We start from the raw sequence: 17,623 nt of genomic DNA on the forward strand, positions 1-17,623 counted from the left end.
TTATCTCCAGTTACTGCTATTTCTATTGTTAGTAAAATACAGCATTATTTATTTAAAATTGTAACACATTGCTATAGCTCTCTCTCTCTCACTTTTATGACTTGACCCATTGGTTTAATGTCTCTGCAGTGACTTTTTTCTTAAAAGTCTCCCTTGCTCTTGTAGCCATTGATGATGATGCTATTATACTAAATATTAGTGATAGCATCTTCCTACACTACTTGATTGCCGTATGAGTAACCAGTGCATGCCCTATATTGCTGAGGAGTATCTATGTTAGTTCAGCAGTTTTTCCTGTCTTCATATCCTTAATGGTAATCAACTGCAGTAGCTGATCCTTTTTTATGGATCCACTTCCACCATACACACATTGCCCCTATTCAGTAACCCTTCATTGTATTGTTTCCCAGCCTCTTCTTTCTCGGCACCAGTCAAAGTAAATTAGCTGCTATCGGCAGAATTCTGCTTTATGCATGGCATATAACCCCTCATAACTTTTTTATTTTGGGGAATTTGCAGAAAATGTTTGCAAATTTGTATTCTACACACAGGAAATCATAGAACTATGCAAAAAGAAATTTAAAAAAAATTTTTCCAACTTTTTTTTTATAAATCACAGTTTAAAATACAATCTGAATTTTTGGTGTAAATCACAGCAATAGACCGTTAAATTTTTTTTTTATGAGGAGAAAGATATTGAAAAACATCAATACATCAAACTGACAAACAAACAAGGATGGTATGAGGTAGTTGTGAGATGTGCTAAAAATAACAGCAAATCACACAAAAATTTTTGTTTTGTTTTTCCATAGTCATATGGTTTCCCTTGTGTAGAACACAAATTTGCAAAGATTTTTGCTGAAAATTCCAAAGAATAAAATAACTAATGAGAGATTATATGCCTTGAATATTCCACCTTGCTATCATCCATCTGCACTTTTTGCTGACCATAATCTGATTTAACTTGACACCTCACATATCTGGCTCCCGTGGTATAGAACATTGTAAACCTCTTGCTTTTGGCTGCCCCACTCACTGTGCATACTTGATGTCTAGCTTCTCTTCTAACTATTTGATAGTAGTTCTTACTCTCCATCTTACCTTCATGCTTTCTGGGCCTGTCTCTTAGCTTTTATGACTTACTGTTCAACCACCATACTACCTTCCACCTGTATGATATTGGGATGTATTTGTATATGTATTTACATATATGTCTAACTGAACCTTTCTTTCTCTCTTTGTCTCCTCTCTTATGTGTGTGTATGCTGCATTTGTTTTGTGTGTGTGTGTGTGTGTGTAAATTTTTAACTCAGTAATAAAAATATATGTAAATGCAATGTATAAGAATTGAAATCAATGAAAAATTTTAAAACATTCACTGAAAGCATCTATGCTTTGTACATAGGAAATTGGATTAGTTAACACATGTGTAATGTGTTGAGTTCTTAAAATACATTGGGAGCAAAGGCGAATGAAAAAAGAATTCAAATCAAGGAATAAAATTGCAAAAGACAGCTGTCACACTCAATTGGGATTTAATAATTAAATTCCTTTCCAAAATTTGTTGTATCTATTCAGTTTTCTATTATTATTATTATCTTTGAAAAATTGCCCTCTGATAGTTATTGTAGTAATTATATAAGCATTGTCATTTGAATATTATAATACTTTTTTAAAATGATCTTTAATGTCTTTAGGAGTCAAGAAGTCAAAGATATCCTGGGTGAACCTTTCAATTATTTTCTTAAAAAATTTCCCAAGTTATTTCAAGTAATTTTTCATGTGATTGGAAAATCGAACCATAGACATCGAAACATCTACAGGATATTTTATTAATTAAATTACAAGGATTATATTTCCTCTATTTTATATGCATATTTACACTCTATATTAGCAAAAGAACGAGAAAGAATAATTGTGAGAAAAATATTTTATGGAAAATTATTAAAAGTTGTATAAAAAAAAAAAAAGAAAATATATATTTCATGTAACGTTTTTAAAAAGAATTTTGATAAAATTTATACGTATTCAGAAAAGTAATAAAATAATATTATAAAGTATCTTTATTTATTCATTTATTTAGTAAAGAAGATTGCTTGAAAAATTTCTTTGGCTTCTTTGACATTTTAATAAACCCAGTTTACTTTTAATAAAATTCTTTAAATTAGTCAAAAGATAAACAGGGGAAGTAATTTTGATAAAATTACGTCCCTCCAGCCACGAGAGAAATTTTTTTAGAAAAAATCCTGTTGTTTTATCCCAGCACAGAATCAATGATATTCAAAATGATGGAATAAGAGCCAGTGCTATTATAACGCTAAGTCTTCTGGTAAATCAACACCATTTAGTGCATTGCATGGTTGCTGTTAATGATATTAAAGATAAAATTTGTATTTGTTAAAAAGAAAAAATAAATAAAATAAGAATTGTTTTATACTTTTCACGACAATTTAAACATGTGATATTTACAGTTCTATATTTAAGAGATGAGGAATTATGTACATTAATTTATCTTATTTACATTTGATGGATATTTGTCCTCATCTTGTTTGTTGTTAACACGTTTCAGCTGATATACTCTCCAGCATTCATCAGGTGTCTTGAGGAAATTTCGAACCTGGGTTCTCATTCCTAAGGTATTTTTTTTAATGTTGTTGTTGTTGTTATTATTATTATTATTATTATTATTATTATTCAGGTCACTACCTGGAATCGAACTTGGAATCTTGGGGTTAGTAGCCAGCGCTCTTAACCACTACGCCATATGCCTACGGGTATATGGCGTAGTGGTTAAGAGCGCTGGCTACTAACCCCAAGATTCCAAGTTCGATTCCAGGTAGTGACCTGAATAATAATAATAATAATAATAATAATAATGACAACAACAACATTAAAAAAAATACCTTAGGAATGAGAACCCAGGTTCGAAATTTCCCCAAGACACCTGATGAAGGCTGGAAGGTATATCAGCCGAAACGTTGTGTTAACAACAAACAAGATGAGGACAAATATCCGTCAAATGTAAATAATGTGATATTTATTTTATAAAATTATCTTCTTCAAAGATACTGTGCAATGTTTGTAAGAAGAAATACATGTAAACAGAGTTCTACTATGTGTTTCTATAATTTCAAAGGAACTTCACTCTAATGTGAAATTTTTGGCAATTCAGTGAGTTACATTGCAAAATGATCACCCTACTTTTATTAAAATAGTGACAAGTTTAAGTTTTGAAACTATCAGTTTTAATCTAAACCAGAACAAGATAATTGCAGTGAAAATCCCATTTCAATCATGCTAAAAAATTCAATCTCTTAACAACTCCCACATTTAATGAAAGTAAATTCTTGAAATTTAAGACCCCGAGGAAACAGTTTCCAAATTTCATGAAATTCAAGCCTAGTTTGTGCTTTACTTTGAAGACACAGATTTGCCTTTAGCAATACAAAATATAAAACTTCTGATTTTATTTATCTTTATAAACGAGAAATTGTTCATCATTGTAATCAATATCATCTTCAGCTATATTCTTTTCCTAGAACACTGCCTTCAGGTATTTTCAGTTATTCATAACAGCCCCAGTATTTATTTCTGTTCAGTTCTTATTTTATTGATCTATTGGCTATATTACCATTTTAAACATTTTGGTTTTGTTTTATCTGGTGATGTTATTTAAGACACATTCTCTGACACATACAACAAGACGTTTCTGTCCAGTTTCCATCTACCAAATTCTATTGGCAAACTATTGATCAACCTGAAGCTATAGTTAAAGAGACTTGTCCAATGTGCCTTGTAATGGGATTGAAGCCACAACCATGTAATTGTGAAGTAAACTTCTTTACCACACAGCCATACTTGCACCTATTACTTAGAGATATTCTTTAGATATCAAATGAATATCAAATAAATGCAGTTGACAGCACCTGTTGTTATATCCTTGTTGTCATAGAGCTATGGCTGAATCTTCTTTACTCTTACCAAAAGAAATTTTGTAATAGATGCTGATTTGTCAAGAAGTGCTTGCTGAAAGATGAGAAGATTAAATAAATGAAATGACAATATTTGAATTAACTCCAGAAAAAAAAAGTACTTTTTGAAGGATAGATTAAATTATTTGTATAAAAATAGTGAAGAACACCATGAATTGTAATCTATATATAAACTTATAGTTAATCGTCAAGGTTAAATATATGTTTACTAAACACACACACAAGTATAATTTATCCACACATACACTGCCGTAAGACTGCCAGAGTATGTGCTGGTATGCAAATGAGTAAAATCTACACATTATTCTTAGCATTATTTATAAGTAGCTTAAAATTGTTTCCTCTTTCTGTAGAATGGAACAGTTTAGGTACACTTTAATTTCATTTAAAGAACAGGTTAGAGACTCTTATTAAGTTGGCAAAAACCAGGCAAAACTAGTTGATCTGTTCTCCAGAAAGAACCATATAGTTTAACTGTACGTTCTAATCTGTTGTGAAGCTGAAAGCATGCAAATTTACTTACAATTTAAAATTATACTTGAATAAAGAAATATAAAAATATTAGAGACCTTACATGTAGGTGTCTCAAATGTGGTGTATGCGTGCGAGTAGATGTAATCGCCTTACCTCGGTTTTCCTTTCATCGACTGCTAGTCTGTCTTGCGGTATCGATCCTCGAAGCTTGCCCCGAGCTGAAGAACTCTAAGAATAGCAGCTGCTTCTCCCAAACCCAGACCGTCGCTTAGCATGTCCTCTCCTGACCACGACCCCGTTCGAAAAGGGCACGAAATCCCGATCGAGGCTCCCTCTGCCCTTCTTCCTCTTCCGGTCAACTCGCCCTTCCGGTCAGCTCCCCAGTCACTGACGTCATACCACACATCACCCTGATCTTAAAGATCATGTTCACCCCTACTCCAATTCGAAGTCCGCCATCCAACTGGGCGGGCGCCTTACACGTCGAGATCTTCTCAAGCCAGGTGCCTCGTTTCCATCGCGCTCTTCATCCAACGAAGTGGCTATCCTATGCAGGTCCAGCACGTGACGCGGCATTCCATCCACAGATACATTGTTTCTGGAATTGATCGCTGTCACTGTTCCCCTGCTCCATTGTGATGTGCAGGGTGCCTTCGGTGGCTTGACCCAAACTTCCTCTCCTACTTTCACGCCGGCGGGTCCCTTCTCTTCCTCGCAGAACTCCGGCGTCTTACTGGGATGCCTCCATTCATACTTGAACACTGCTCTGTGCGGCACAGACTCTTCCGCTTGTCCGGATCAGGGAGACATGTTATACCAGTAGACCGCTTCCAGGGGCAAAATGTGCCCCCTTTCAGCCATGGCCTTGATCGTCTGATGGTGCCTCTCAACGATTCTGTTGCCGCTCAGCCTATACGCCGCCCTAAATAATCGTTGCACCTTCCACCGGTCAAGCATCTCCCCCAACACTTCCGAACGAAACGCCGCCCCATTGTCCATTAGCAGTTCTTCCACGGGATCCCTCTCCAAGAATATCCCGTTCAAAATGCGGGCAATCTATCAGCAATGCCTGTCCTCAGGTCCCTCTAAATGGCCAGCCAGCCCGGCCCACAGTCGACCATGCTGAGATACATTCCCTGACGGTAGTGCGTCACATCCACAGCTAGTCTCCTCCAGTTGCGCTCTACTGAGAGGTTCCCTTGCTCATGCCCACCCAGGGCGGGGTCAATGGACTGGCATCTGTCACATTTCACAACCACTTTCTTGACGTTTCTCTTAGTGACGTCAGCATCAATCATTTTCGCTAGATACAGGGTCCTATCCACCCCCAAGTGGTGCATAGCATGTAGCTCCTTCAGTTCGGAGTCATCCAGCCGACACGCTGCCGCTATCCCTTTCCTTGCTTCCTCCGGTTCCTCCAGCCACGCCCTTTTCACCCTGGTCAGTGCGTCCGCCCTGTTTCTTTCCGAAGGCACGGAAACCACGTTCAGCTTCAGTCCGAACTCGGTGATCAGCTCTCCTAGAACTCCTAGGCGGCGTTTCACCAACATCTCTGCAGCACCTTTCGTCCAGACTCTCTTCTCGCTGGTAATCACTGTTCCTGCCCAGCCGACCACGGTGGCCAAATCCGTTCGGATCTCGATTGAGCGCAGCCCCCATCTCAGGCCAAGTTCACCCCTTTCAGCACCGCGTCTAGTTCGGCGACATTGATGTGGTTGAAGTCGTCCGCTTTCCGTAGCCAGGCCGCATCCTCCACCTCAGCACCTTCGATCTCCAACACAACCCCTATCGCTATACTGCTAGCATCACACCAAACCATCCCGCACTCCGTCTTTGGCACATGCCAGTTTCCCCTAACAGGGTCTTCCGCTCTCGTCCTCTCTAGGATTTCCCGCATCATCACCACCGTCGCCTCTCCCACCTTGTCACCCCAACCCTGCCCCTCTGCTCGTCTCTTGGTGTAACTGCACGCAGTGCGCAGCCATCCAGCGACCGGGTAGTGTCCAAGCAACTTCCCACAAACTGAGAACAACTCTCTCCTGCTGACGCTGGAACTCAGCTCTGGGATCTCGTTTCCTCTCCGGAACAGCAGCTCGCCCGATCTGTCTTTTTGTAGTTTCAGCCCCAGCGCAGCTCCCCCCACCATCGACTCAGGCAGCTTCGCAATCAGCCCAAACCTCTCCAGGTGTCTCACTACCTCGGTGGCTGGCACTACAGTCTCGTCAACCAAAATGTCGTCAATGTAGGAACTGGTGGCCTTCCTTATCCTCTCCTCTTTCCCTAGGATGGACTTGAGCACCATTGCCATAATTTTCGGAGCGGAATTCAGCCCGAAACCCAGCCTGGTTAAACAGTATGTCCGGCCCTTGTACCGCATCAGCTGGTATCGCCACAGCTTGTCACTCACATGGAGCTGCAAATATGCTGACTTCAAGTTGACGATCGTCGCTGCCTTGGTCGACTGTCTCCATACACGTAACGTCTCACCGCAAACGTCCGTTGCCTCGCCTCCCTTGTGGCATGATATATGCTCGTTCAGCTCCCTAAAGTCCAACACCGGTCTGACTTTTACTTTTGTCGGCTGCACCACCGCCATCAGAGGCAGCACTCCACTCAGCACCTCTTCTTTCCACGGGATGAGGACTCCTTCCTTGATCCATCTCTCTACCTCCTTGTTGAACTCTACACCGGCGTGACCTATCAAAGTATGCTGGTAGCAGCTCACCCTGTTCTTTAGTAGTGGGGGCTCGTCTTTGCATCGCCACTCTATCGTCCACCTCCGACCATCAAATGCTGCCTGAAAATCTTTGTCCTCGATGGTGTAAGCGGCACTGTCCCCGACGGGGCTCTGCTCTCCCCAGCAGTCCCGACTCACGGCGCACGATGCCCCCACGCTCCCGAACGTGATCTCAACTCCTGCAATCCTAATACCACCAAGACGGTTGATGGCGTCCATCCCCAACACGACATCAACCCCGTCTATCACATACTCGATCACGATCACCCGTAGCCTCAGCGCCGCACCCGGTAACGCTATCTCCAGACTGGAGCTGCCCTTGCAACGGATCTCTCTACTGTTGACCGCCCGGACGCTACTCACCCCATCCCATTTCTTCGCCACCCTTGGTGTCACGAGGGTAGTCATGCAACCCGTGTCCACGAGGGCCTTGAACTTCTTCCCCTCGGCCTCGACTTCGACTACGGGCAGCGTCTCCACAAGTGCCTCTACTCGGTTGCGGGGAAAGTTTGAGAGGCAGCAACTTCCCCACGGTCGTTTCCCTGGTTGCAATCATGGGCGATGTGCCCAGTCTTCCTGCATCGATAGCAGATGGGCCCCGATTCGGCACATTCCCTCGCCATGTGTGACCCCTGACATTTGAAAGAACGGCCGCTGTCATTGCTTGGTAGGCTTCCTCACGCCTTTCTCCAGCCGTCGTCTGTCGGAACGCGCCTCCGTCGCTGCCATCGCTATCGACTTCCGTCCGACGTGCTGTGTCAACATGCGAGCTTGTGCTACTAGCTTGCTGAGCGCCATCTTTCTCCCACCAGGCAACTGCTGCAATCAAATCCCTACGTCGTCACAAACGCCAGCCGTGCCACTCTGTCCAGGCCTTCTCCCATAAACCCAGCCAGCATGGCCAGTCTACGCACTTCCACCGCGTACTCATCCACCTGTTCTCCCCCCCCCCCCCCCATCTAACAGTTCCCAGTTTAACGAAGGCAGTGTAATCGCTCTCTGTATTCGCTTCTCTCAATCTCTGTTCAAATTTCTCCGCACTTAACCTCTCTTCCTTGTCCATTTCTAAATACAGGGTCAGGGCGCTCCCTTCTAAGTATAGCGCCATGAGGCTCGCCACATCACTTATCCCTTGCAGCTTCGCCACAAGCCTGATCTTTCGCATCCAGGCCATCACATCTCCTTTGCCATTAAAAGGCTTGATCACATCGCTGGTGATTCTAATCTTGGCTGCCATCGCGGCGAATTTCTACACATGGGGCCGAAATAGCTTGTGGTGTATGCGTGCGAGTAGATGTAATCGCCTTACCTCGGTTTTCCTTTCGTCGACTGCAAGTCTGTCTTGCGGTATCCGATCCTTGAAGCTTGCCCCGAGCCGAAGAACTCTAGGAATAGCAGCTGCTTCTCCCAAACCTAGACCGTCGCTTAGCATGTCCTCTCCTGACCACGACCCCGTTTGAAAAGGGCACGAAATCCTGATCGAGGCTCCCTCTGCCCTTCTTCCTCTTCCGGTCAACTCGCCCTTCCGGTCAGCTCCCCAGTCACTGACATCATACCACATCAAATATATTATTATTTTTCAGAAAATATTTTGTTTATATATTTTGGTTACATAATGCATCATGGTGGCTTCTTGATTTAATCTCTTCTTATAATGGGTCTGCCATCTCTCTCTCTCACTCTCTCTCTCTCACTCATTAATGGAAATGTTAGATGGCTGTTTGTATTGGATAGCTATTGCATATGTGTTTCTGTAGATATGTGTTGATGTTGCACCACATAGAAGTGATGTTTATTTATTTATTCTTAGTTAGAAGGAAAGACAGTACTCATGACTTTTTACAAAACCTTGAAACTAGTAGGAAAGAGGGAAGAAGATATCCTGTAATTAGATACTAGCTTGAATGCTAACAATGAAACAGACTATGTTAAAGACACTGTGTTAAAGACACTGAAGGTATCAGGCAGTTGTATTACAGATTATCTACCGCTCAGGTAAGTTATGGTGGGATTTGAACTTGGAATGTAGAGAGCTAGAACAAATGCTACAAAGCATTCCATCCAATGCTTTAAATGATTTTGCTGGTCCACTATGTTAGACTGATTGTTTATTTGTCAACCTCAGAAGAATGGAAAGTAAAGTTGACCTTGGTAGAATTTGAACTCAGGACACCTGAAACCAGAATAAATATTGTGAGGTACTCCATCTGATGCTCTGATTATCCCACATTTGTAAGATGGATCCTTCTAGTCATATTCACAAACTAATGCCACATTATGACTGCTTTGGAAAAAAATGTTTGAAAGAAATTTGAATTGGCTATTCTTAACTGAATAACAGCTATTCATTAATACTGAGAAATGATAGAGATGACTAAAGTTGGGATAAAATTATAGTCATTACATAATGTTGGGAAGCCATAGAAATTTATTTCACTAGTGGTGAATTTTTTCACTGTGAGATTATTAATTTTTTGGAGTTTCTGCTATTACCATACCAAAGCTAAGAAATCCCATCATCATAATGCATAATTTAATCACTAACTTTATTAGAATGTTCTTTGTTATATTGTAATTTCACAGCTGGAAAGATAACTCAGTGGTTGAAAATAACTTTTGAGAATGAATATAACACATGAACAAAGTTCTCTAACACAAAACAGAAAATTAAATGAAGCCATTTATTTTTGTTACTCATTTTTGGATTTTTAGCAAAACTTTAACCACCATCATCACAAGAGAATCTCATCATGATTAATCAACCTGTTAGAAACAGAAGCCAAATTTTCCTTAAACTGTACTTTGTTTTTAAAAAAGGAAAGACTCATTGAATAATTAGTCCTAGATATTTTAGTCCTTAAAAAGAAAAAAAAGAAAAAAAAAACAGGACAGTCATGACTGGAAGGCCTTTGTTCAAAGATCTGTTCAATCAAGTCTGACTGAAGTTAGACAAGCAACAATAATTAGAATATTCACCACCATCATCATGCTAACAATATCTGAAGGAGTCGCATTTTCATGTCTTAGTGCTTTTAGTTTTTGTTGAGTACACACATTTAGCTCATGTTGAACCATGAAAGAATTCAGTTGGCTACTATCCTCAAAACCAGATATTAGCCATCATCAATTCAGTATTAAATCTAATATATTTTAGGTAATAATAATAATAATGAATGAATGAAATTATTGTGTACAGTGCTCAGGTGCACTACAACTTATCAAAGGTGCATGTATAGTACATAGAATTATGTACAAATATCAGGTAAGTGGAGTCATGATATACATGTGTGCATGCGTATGGAGGTGGGGATATCAGGTGTAGTGTTGGCGAATTTAAGAAAGCACAGAGGTTTTAAAGGATGCAATGTCATGGCAGCTAACAACTAATGCAAGTAATTTGTTCCATGCTTCAGCAACTTTGAGTGTGAAAAAATGTTTCCAAAAGTCATGGGAGCTGTGCTGTTTTCTGACTTTGTAGGCATGCCCATGTGTGTTAGACATTGGAATTCAAAAAGTGCTCAAAGTTGTTGTAGGCACAATGGTTAATAATTTTGTGGGTGCCAGACGTCAGAACTTCAATGTATCCATGCCCAAGGAAGCAAGGCATTCAGAATGTGGTAGATACCTGATGGAGGGTATTTGCTTGGTTGCGTGTCTCTGAACAGTTACCAGTCAATATTCTGAGCAAAATAGGGGTTCCAGACTGGTGATGCAAATTTCAAGTGTGTCTACACCATGGCCATATACAGCCTTAAATAGATAGCTGAAGAGTGGCTGACAAATGTCTTGTTGAGTGATGCCAAGACACCCTCGGCCTTCTTGACAATTTTAGAGACATGCTTTGTCCAGAGCAAATCGCTTCTGTCAAGTTTTCACGTCTTATTTGATTTGCCTCTGTTCTTGCTACCATTTTGGTTTTCTTACAACCCTTATACATTTCATTAACACTTGGTAAAATAATTCTTTCTACTATAGGCACAAGGCCTGAAATTTTATAAGAGTCTAATTAATTACATCAACCCCTGTGCTCAGCTGGTTCTTATTGTATCAACCCTGAAAGGTAAAGTCGACCTTGGCAGAATTTGAACTCAAAACATAAAGCTGGAAGAAATGCTGCTAAGTATTTTGTTTGGTGCAGTAATGATTCTGCCAGCCTGCCACCTTAGTGAAATAATAATAATTTTGAATTTTGGCACAAGGCCAGCAATTTCAGGGGAGGGGTAAGTTGATTACATTGACCCCAGTACTCAGCTGATACTTATTTTATTGACCCTGAGAGGATGAAAGGCAAAGTCGACAGTATTTGAACTCAGAACATGTTGGGCAGATGAAATGCCATTAAGCTGTAGTGGCGCGTGTGGCTGCCATTGGCCGCCATCTTGGGAAGTGCCATTGTGCATGTGCAAGGGACTTGCCGTCAGCAGAAGTACCCGAGCACGCATGCGCAATGCAACAGGTGGAGAGAGAGCAATAGCGTTTGATCTCTTCTCTATTTAGCAGCTGTCGTGACAACACGTTCTTCCAGGCTCTCTCAGCTCGACCCCGACGTGTAGTCGAAGCTTCCTTGGTATTCTAGCGGCATGCCTGTTAACCCAGGAACAAAACGGCTCTACACCAACCTAGAATAAATTATTGATCTGTTGTTACCGTTATCCCTCGTGTTGTTGTATTTCTGGATTTTAAAGATTAATATAAGAACTGGGGAGAGATGGCCGAGCCGTCATATCTCATCCAATTCTTATAACTGGTGACCCCTAGTACGAATACGGAATTATATCTCGAACAACTCGTCAAAAATGAAGAGACGACAAAAAAAAAAACAACACAAGAGACGAGGGAATGGAACAACCAACTGCAACAGTTTTCTTACCCCGGAGAAAAATACCATACAGCCTGGAAACTGAACCATCAACTACTATGACACGAGCGTATTTCTCTCACCCACGTGTTTTCTTTCAACACCAACTGAAGCTGAGAAAAGAACAAACGAGTGAACAGTGATTTCTCTTTTCGCCTGACTTCACATGGCTTGAAAAACAGAAAAAAGAAAACAACGTTGCTTCCATCTATTGTCTTACAGGACAACACACAAAGAAAAAAAAATACTACACACACACACATACATAAAATTTTTTTTGCCTGTATTGTTTTTTTCCTTGCAGCAACGACGTAAGGTTGGTCAACAATATCTTTTTCTACAGACAGTACAAAGCAACACCTTCTGAGGTCTAGCCGCTGACCCCAGAGCACACAGCCAGTTTCAGTGACGACACGACAATAGCCTCATGGAGACCCATCACTTCGTTCAGCAGCTTACGGACCTCCATCTTCTTAGGGTCAACACCAACTTCTTGCTACGTACACAGCAACCAACAGCACTCGCAAAAGTTCTATCTCAACACTTTGTGAATTATTTCACCATGGTTAACAGCGAATACAACCTGTGAGAACTCCTGTACCAAGTAACCGGCAGCAGCATTGAAGCCACAACCTCTCATGACATGTGCCTCTCCTCCGGCTCTGTTACGCGGCCTCGACTTCTTGTTACAGCACCCCAAATACTGTGTACCTTAACTACGAACTGGTATTTACCATCCTTGTGTCTGGACTTTCTTCTAACACCCTTATAGACTCTTTTCTATGCTCTGTATTACTTGCACACACATGCATCCATGTTTGTATACACATACACTTTGTTTACATGACGGCCTGCCTATTATTGTGTTTATATGTCACACTCACACAAACAGAAAAAAAACAAAAAACAAAAGCAAACACCATTGTTTTTGTTTTACGGACATTTTTTTCTCTCTCTCTCTCTCTCCTATACACACATGGTTCCACAATCTTTTCCAAGATTGATCTGGTTCGCGCTTATCACCAGATTCCAGTTAATCCAGAGGACATTCCCAAAACTGACATCACTACTCCTTTTGGCTGTTTTGAATTTCTTTTTATGAGCTTCAGTCTGCAGAATGCGACAAGCACTTTCCAAAGATTTATAGATGAAGTTTTTTTTCATGGAATTGATATTGCATTCACTAGTGATACAAACGAGAATCATCTCCACCATTTATCGCAACTTTTTCAGCGACTCCGCGCATATAATGTGCACACTGTCTTCTAAAACAGACGAACTCTCTCCTCGTGCTTTCAGTCACCTGGACTATATTTCACAGTCATTTTACCAGGGAAGCAGAACATCCCTGTTGATGCTCTCACGAGACTCCCTTTCCTCTCCTGCAACAATTGATTTACTTATTTCGCAGGACCAACCTCTTTTGTTGACGTTAGATTTAACTTCGCCAAAATTCAACAATTGCAAATTTGCCTATCTTCCACTCCCTTCATCGAAGGCATTGTATACGCACCACCAGCTACCATCCCGCTTCTAATGGGATGGTGGAGCGTTTTCATAGGCAACTTAAGGCTGCCTTACGTGCCTCGCCCAACCCGCAGTTTTGGGTTGAATTTCTTCCAGTCGTCCTCCTTGGATGCCGGACTGCGGTCAAAGCTGACCTGGGTTTTCTCCTCGGCGGAGCTTCTTTACGGTACCACACTGGCGTTACCTGGTACGATGGTGATACCAGACTCGTCACAACCACCACATCCAGAGTCCTATGTTACACGGTTGCGGGAGTATTTCTCCAATCTTCCAGTTATGGGTCCCAGACAACAGTCACCTCCCTCTCAAGTGCCAGCAGACATTGAGTCTTGGTCTCATGTGTTTATTAGGGATGATTCTGTCAAAGGACCCCTTGTTTCTCCCTATAAAGGACCCTTTCGTGTGCTTTCTCGCACTCCAAAGTTCTTCAAGGTCGACGCTAATGGTCGTACGGAGATTGTGTCGGTCAACCGTCTGAAAAAAGCGTACCTTGACAAACCCTCAACTTCTGTGGACGACGTGCCTGCTTTTCAAACACCGCACACACCACTGTCAACATCATTACCACCACACACACCACTGTCAACATCTTTACCAATGTATACACCAACATCAATACCATCACAAACACACACACCAGAAACCACTCCACCTTCGTCGTTGCGACAAAACTCAAGTGACCCTTATGTCACTAGATCTGGCTGGACAGTGCATTGGCCAAAGAAACTTTCCAAAACAATATACATTTGACATTTTGGTGCCGCCAGCATTTCATTTCTCTGTACAAACAAACATTGTTTTCTTCCATTTCTGTGCACAGTAACGTGCTAAAAGAAAATATGTACACATTACATATTGTTTCAACCTTTGCATACACATTTGCTCACGCCAACACCTTCGTTGCAACTTCCTTTCACACAGACCCTTTATCTCTAGGTCTGGCTGAACTTTTCATGTTGAACAGAACTTTTTTCTTACTCACATCGTGTCGGATGCAAAAGTTTTGCTTCCATTACTGCATCCGACACAGCATTGCTTTGCAAATTTATTGAGCTTGTCATTCTTTGTTTTAACAAAGCAATTTTGTTTTTTCATTGTATAATTTTAGCTGTGTTTCTGGGTTCGGTGGCCATCTTGTTTCCGCGCCCTCTACAATCTTTCCTTTTTTTGTGCTATGCACTCGGGGGGGGGGGGGGGGGCATTGTAGTGGCGTGTGTGGCCGCCATTGGCCGCCATCTTTGGAAGTGCCATTGCGCATGTGCAAGGGACTTGCCGTCAGCGGAAGTACCCGAGCACGCATGCGCAATGCAACAGGTGGAGAGAGAGCAATAGTGTTCCATCTCTTCTCTATCTAGCAGCTGTCATGACAACACGTTCTTCCAGGCTCTCTTAGCTCGACCCCGACGTGTGGTCGAAGCTTCCTTGGTATTCTAGCGGCATGCCTGTTAACCCAGGAACGAAACGGCTCTACACCAACCTAGAATAAATTATTGATCTGTTGTTACCGTTATCCCTCGTGTTGTTGTATTTCTGGATTTTAAAGATTAATATAAGAACTGGGGAGAGATGGCCAAGCCGTCATATCTCATCCAATTCTTATAAAGCATTTCAACTGACATGTTAACGATTCTGCCAGCTTGCTGCCTTACTGAGTGAAAAAATAAGAGGAGTTGATTTATTTTTGACTTTAGGACAATTTAAAAGACAATGGCAAATTGGCAGAGATGTTAGAGTGTTGGACAGAATTCCTCAGAGTTTTTGTTCCAGCTTATTGCATTCTAAGTTCAACTCATACCAAAGTCAACTTTACCTGTCATCCTTTCCGATTTGATAAAAAAAATTACCCGTCCTGTGTAGTGGATTGGTAGGACATTTAACTGAATGTCTTGCATTATTTGTACTGCCATTTTGCATTCTGGTTTCAAGTCTCACCATGACCTAGGTATTGCCTGGTTTAACACACCACCTAGTGCCTTCAGTAGAGTCCACTCTATTGCAAACATTTCCAGCCTGGGGATACCTTCCTCCCTCTCTCCCTTCCACCAGTTTCAGAGGTCTTGTAATAGATTATGGGCACTGCCTTCTCTCTGACTAAAATAGATTTTTAAAAAAGCAAAAATAGAAAAACACCAGATTGAATTAAATATATGCTAATATTTAGATTAGACTCTACATTTTGAGTTAAAATCCCATCAAGGTGGATATTGTCTTTCAACTCTGTTGTGTCAATAAGATCTATTTCAGTTATACTTAATGGATGATACTCCTTCTCTCTACAATTTTACTTTGTAACATGTTATTAATGTTATGCAGAAGAAAAAAATAAAAATAAATATGATGAGTGAAACTGAATAAATCCATGGTTTAGTATGTAACCTTCCTATTACAAATGATGCTGAGAAGTCTTAAAATATTTTTAATCCAAATCTTTTCTTTTTAATACTTTCATGCTGTAAGGCAGTGTGCAAACAGAATCTTTAGCATGCTGGGAAAAATGCATTTTGTCTGTCTTTATGTACTGAGTTGAAATTCCGCAGAGGTTGACTTTACCTTTCATCCTTTCGGGGTTAATTTAAATACCAGTTGAGTACTGGGGTCAATGTACGTGACTTACCCTCTTCCTTGAAATTGCTGGCCAAAGTTTGAAACTAATATTTTCATATTGTACTGCAAGGAAAAGAACTTACTGCTATTGGACTCAAAGTTCTCGCAAATAGGGTGAAAATAATATTGATTTTGTGCATATACATAATTTCAGATTTAAAGAAGGAAATTAAACTGTGTTACACACATCCTCCTCAAGAATGATAGTAACTAAGTGAAATAAAATGACTATGACAAGGAATCAATACTGGGGCATCAACTCATCTCACCAGGAACTTACATTTAATTTAGAACATTCATGTATATTGAAAGCAAAAGACTGTTCACACTATGTTTTCCAATACCATGATTTGTAATGCATAAGTCTACATTGTAAAGAATTAGAGAGGGACAATCATTGCTCACAGATATTACCTCATGCCAACAGAGAAAAACATGTGAATTGATTTATTAAAATTATGAGGATGATGGTGAGATTTCAACATTTAATCAACATTATATCAACATACTAATGGAAGGTGAACATGGATTATGAAAATGATTATCTGGTAGTAACAGTAGAGTTAAGGTTTATAGATTTTTGGGTTTTTTTAGTTCTTTCTTTCATATCAGCCATTAATCTGGTTAATATACTGGAATACTAAAAGGAGAAAATGTCAAATTAAGTGAAGTCAAGAAGTCAACTAATCATGTCACTGGTTACTGCTGCTACAATATTTGCACAATGTAAATCTATTTAGGTGAGCATTGCTTCTGGTGAAATCTAATAAAGAGTAGCTTTAATATTATCTTCTTAGTGTATTTTGATCTTTGACTTTTACTATACCAGCTGAAATATTTGTGGCTTTCAGAGAGAGAGAGAGAGAGAGAGAGGGAGAGAGAGAGAGAGAAAGAGAGAGAGAGAGAACAAGAACTAAGTAAAATCATCTAGAAATTCTCCACAATTTTTGAAATGTATGTTACTTTGACACAAGGGAATGAATATAGTGGAATATTTATGATTATAATAAATAACACCCCCAAGGAAAACTTAGGATAAGTTACAATTCCCATTTTAGCATGAGTTCTTTAAAAAATTATTAGTAACAAATGAGAAATAGAAGGAAATGATTTTGATGCAATCAAATAACCAATATGTAATTTAATATTTTTTAGAAGTATGATCTTTTGTAGAATATATTGAAAAAAAGGTGAAATATTTCTTTTTGAAAACAATTTGTATTTCAGTTCATTTTAACTTCAGATATATCAAAGCAATGAGGTGCAAATATGTAAATAGCATTTATTATTCACTGTTGCAGCAGCTACTAATTGATGTTATTGAAATAAAACCAATTAGGTTTTTAGAATAACAATTTTAATATCACTCTTTTAAGAACGACAGAACAAGATTAAAATTTTAGCAAATTATTTAGTCACCATATAGGAACC

The 17,623-nt window shown here is 40.2% G+C and overlaps 2 protein-coding genes across 6 annotated transcripts in view; one reads left to right on the top strand and one right to left on the bottom strand.

The window, feature by feature from the left end:
- The window catches only part of LOC106873009 (uncharacterized), an 88,137-nt gene that overhangs the window by 68,153 nt on the left and 2,361 nt on the right, over positions 1-17,623 (top strand). For 4 of the 5 annotated variants that reach the window (XM_089351684.1, XM_014920208.3, XM_089351693.1 and 1 more), the window contains one exon: positions 1,698-2,053. The exons of the other annotated variant lie outside the window; for it this stretch is intronic. In XM_089351684.1, coding sequence (XP_089207810.1) covers positions 1,698-1,836 — 139 coding nt within the window. In that variant the 3' untranslated portion in view covers positions 1,837-2,053. Of the gene's footprint in view, positions 1-1,697; positions 2,054-17,623 lie in introns of those variants that run through there. 5 annotated transcript variants of the gene reach the window in all.
- LOC149137557 (uncharacterized) lies at positions 2,310-8,440 on the bottom strand. The gene is given in 5 exon segments (XM_089347123.1): positions 2,310-2,363; positions 3,982-4,026; positions 5,621-6,132; positions 6,135-7,176; positions 8,168-8,440. Coding segments are annotated over 5 exon segments (1,926 nt in total).

Source organism: Octopus bimaculoides, chromosome 1 (genome assembly GCF_046866305.1).
Source record: "Octopus bimaculoides isolate indiv1 chromosome 1, ASM4686630v1, whole genome shotgun sequence".
Classification (NCBI taxonomy): domain Eukaryota; kingdom Metazoa; phylum Mollusca; class Cephalopoda; order Octopoda; family Octopodidae; genus Octopus; species Octopus bimaculoides.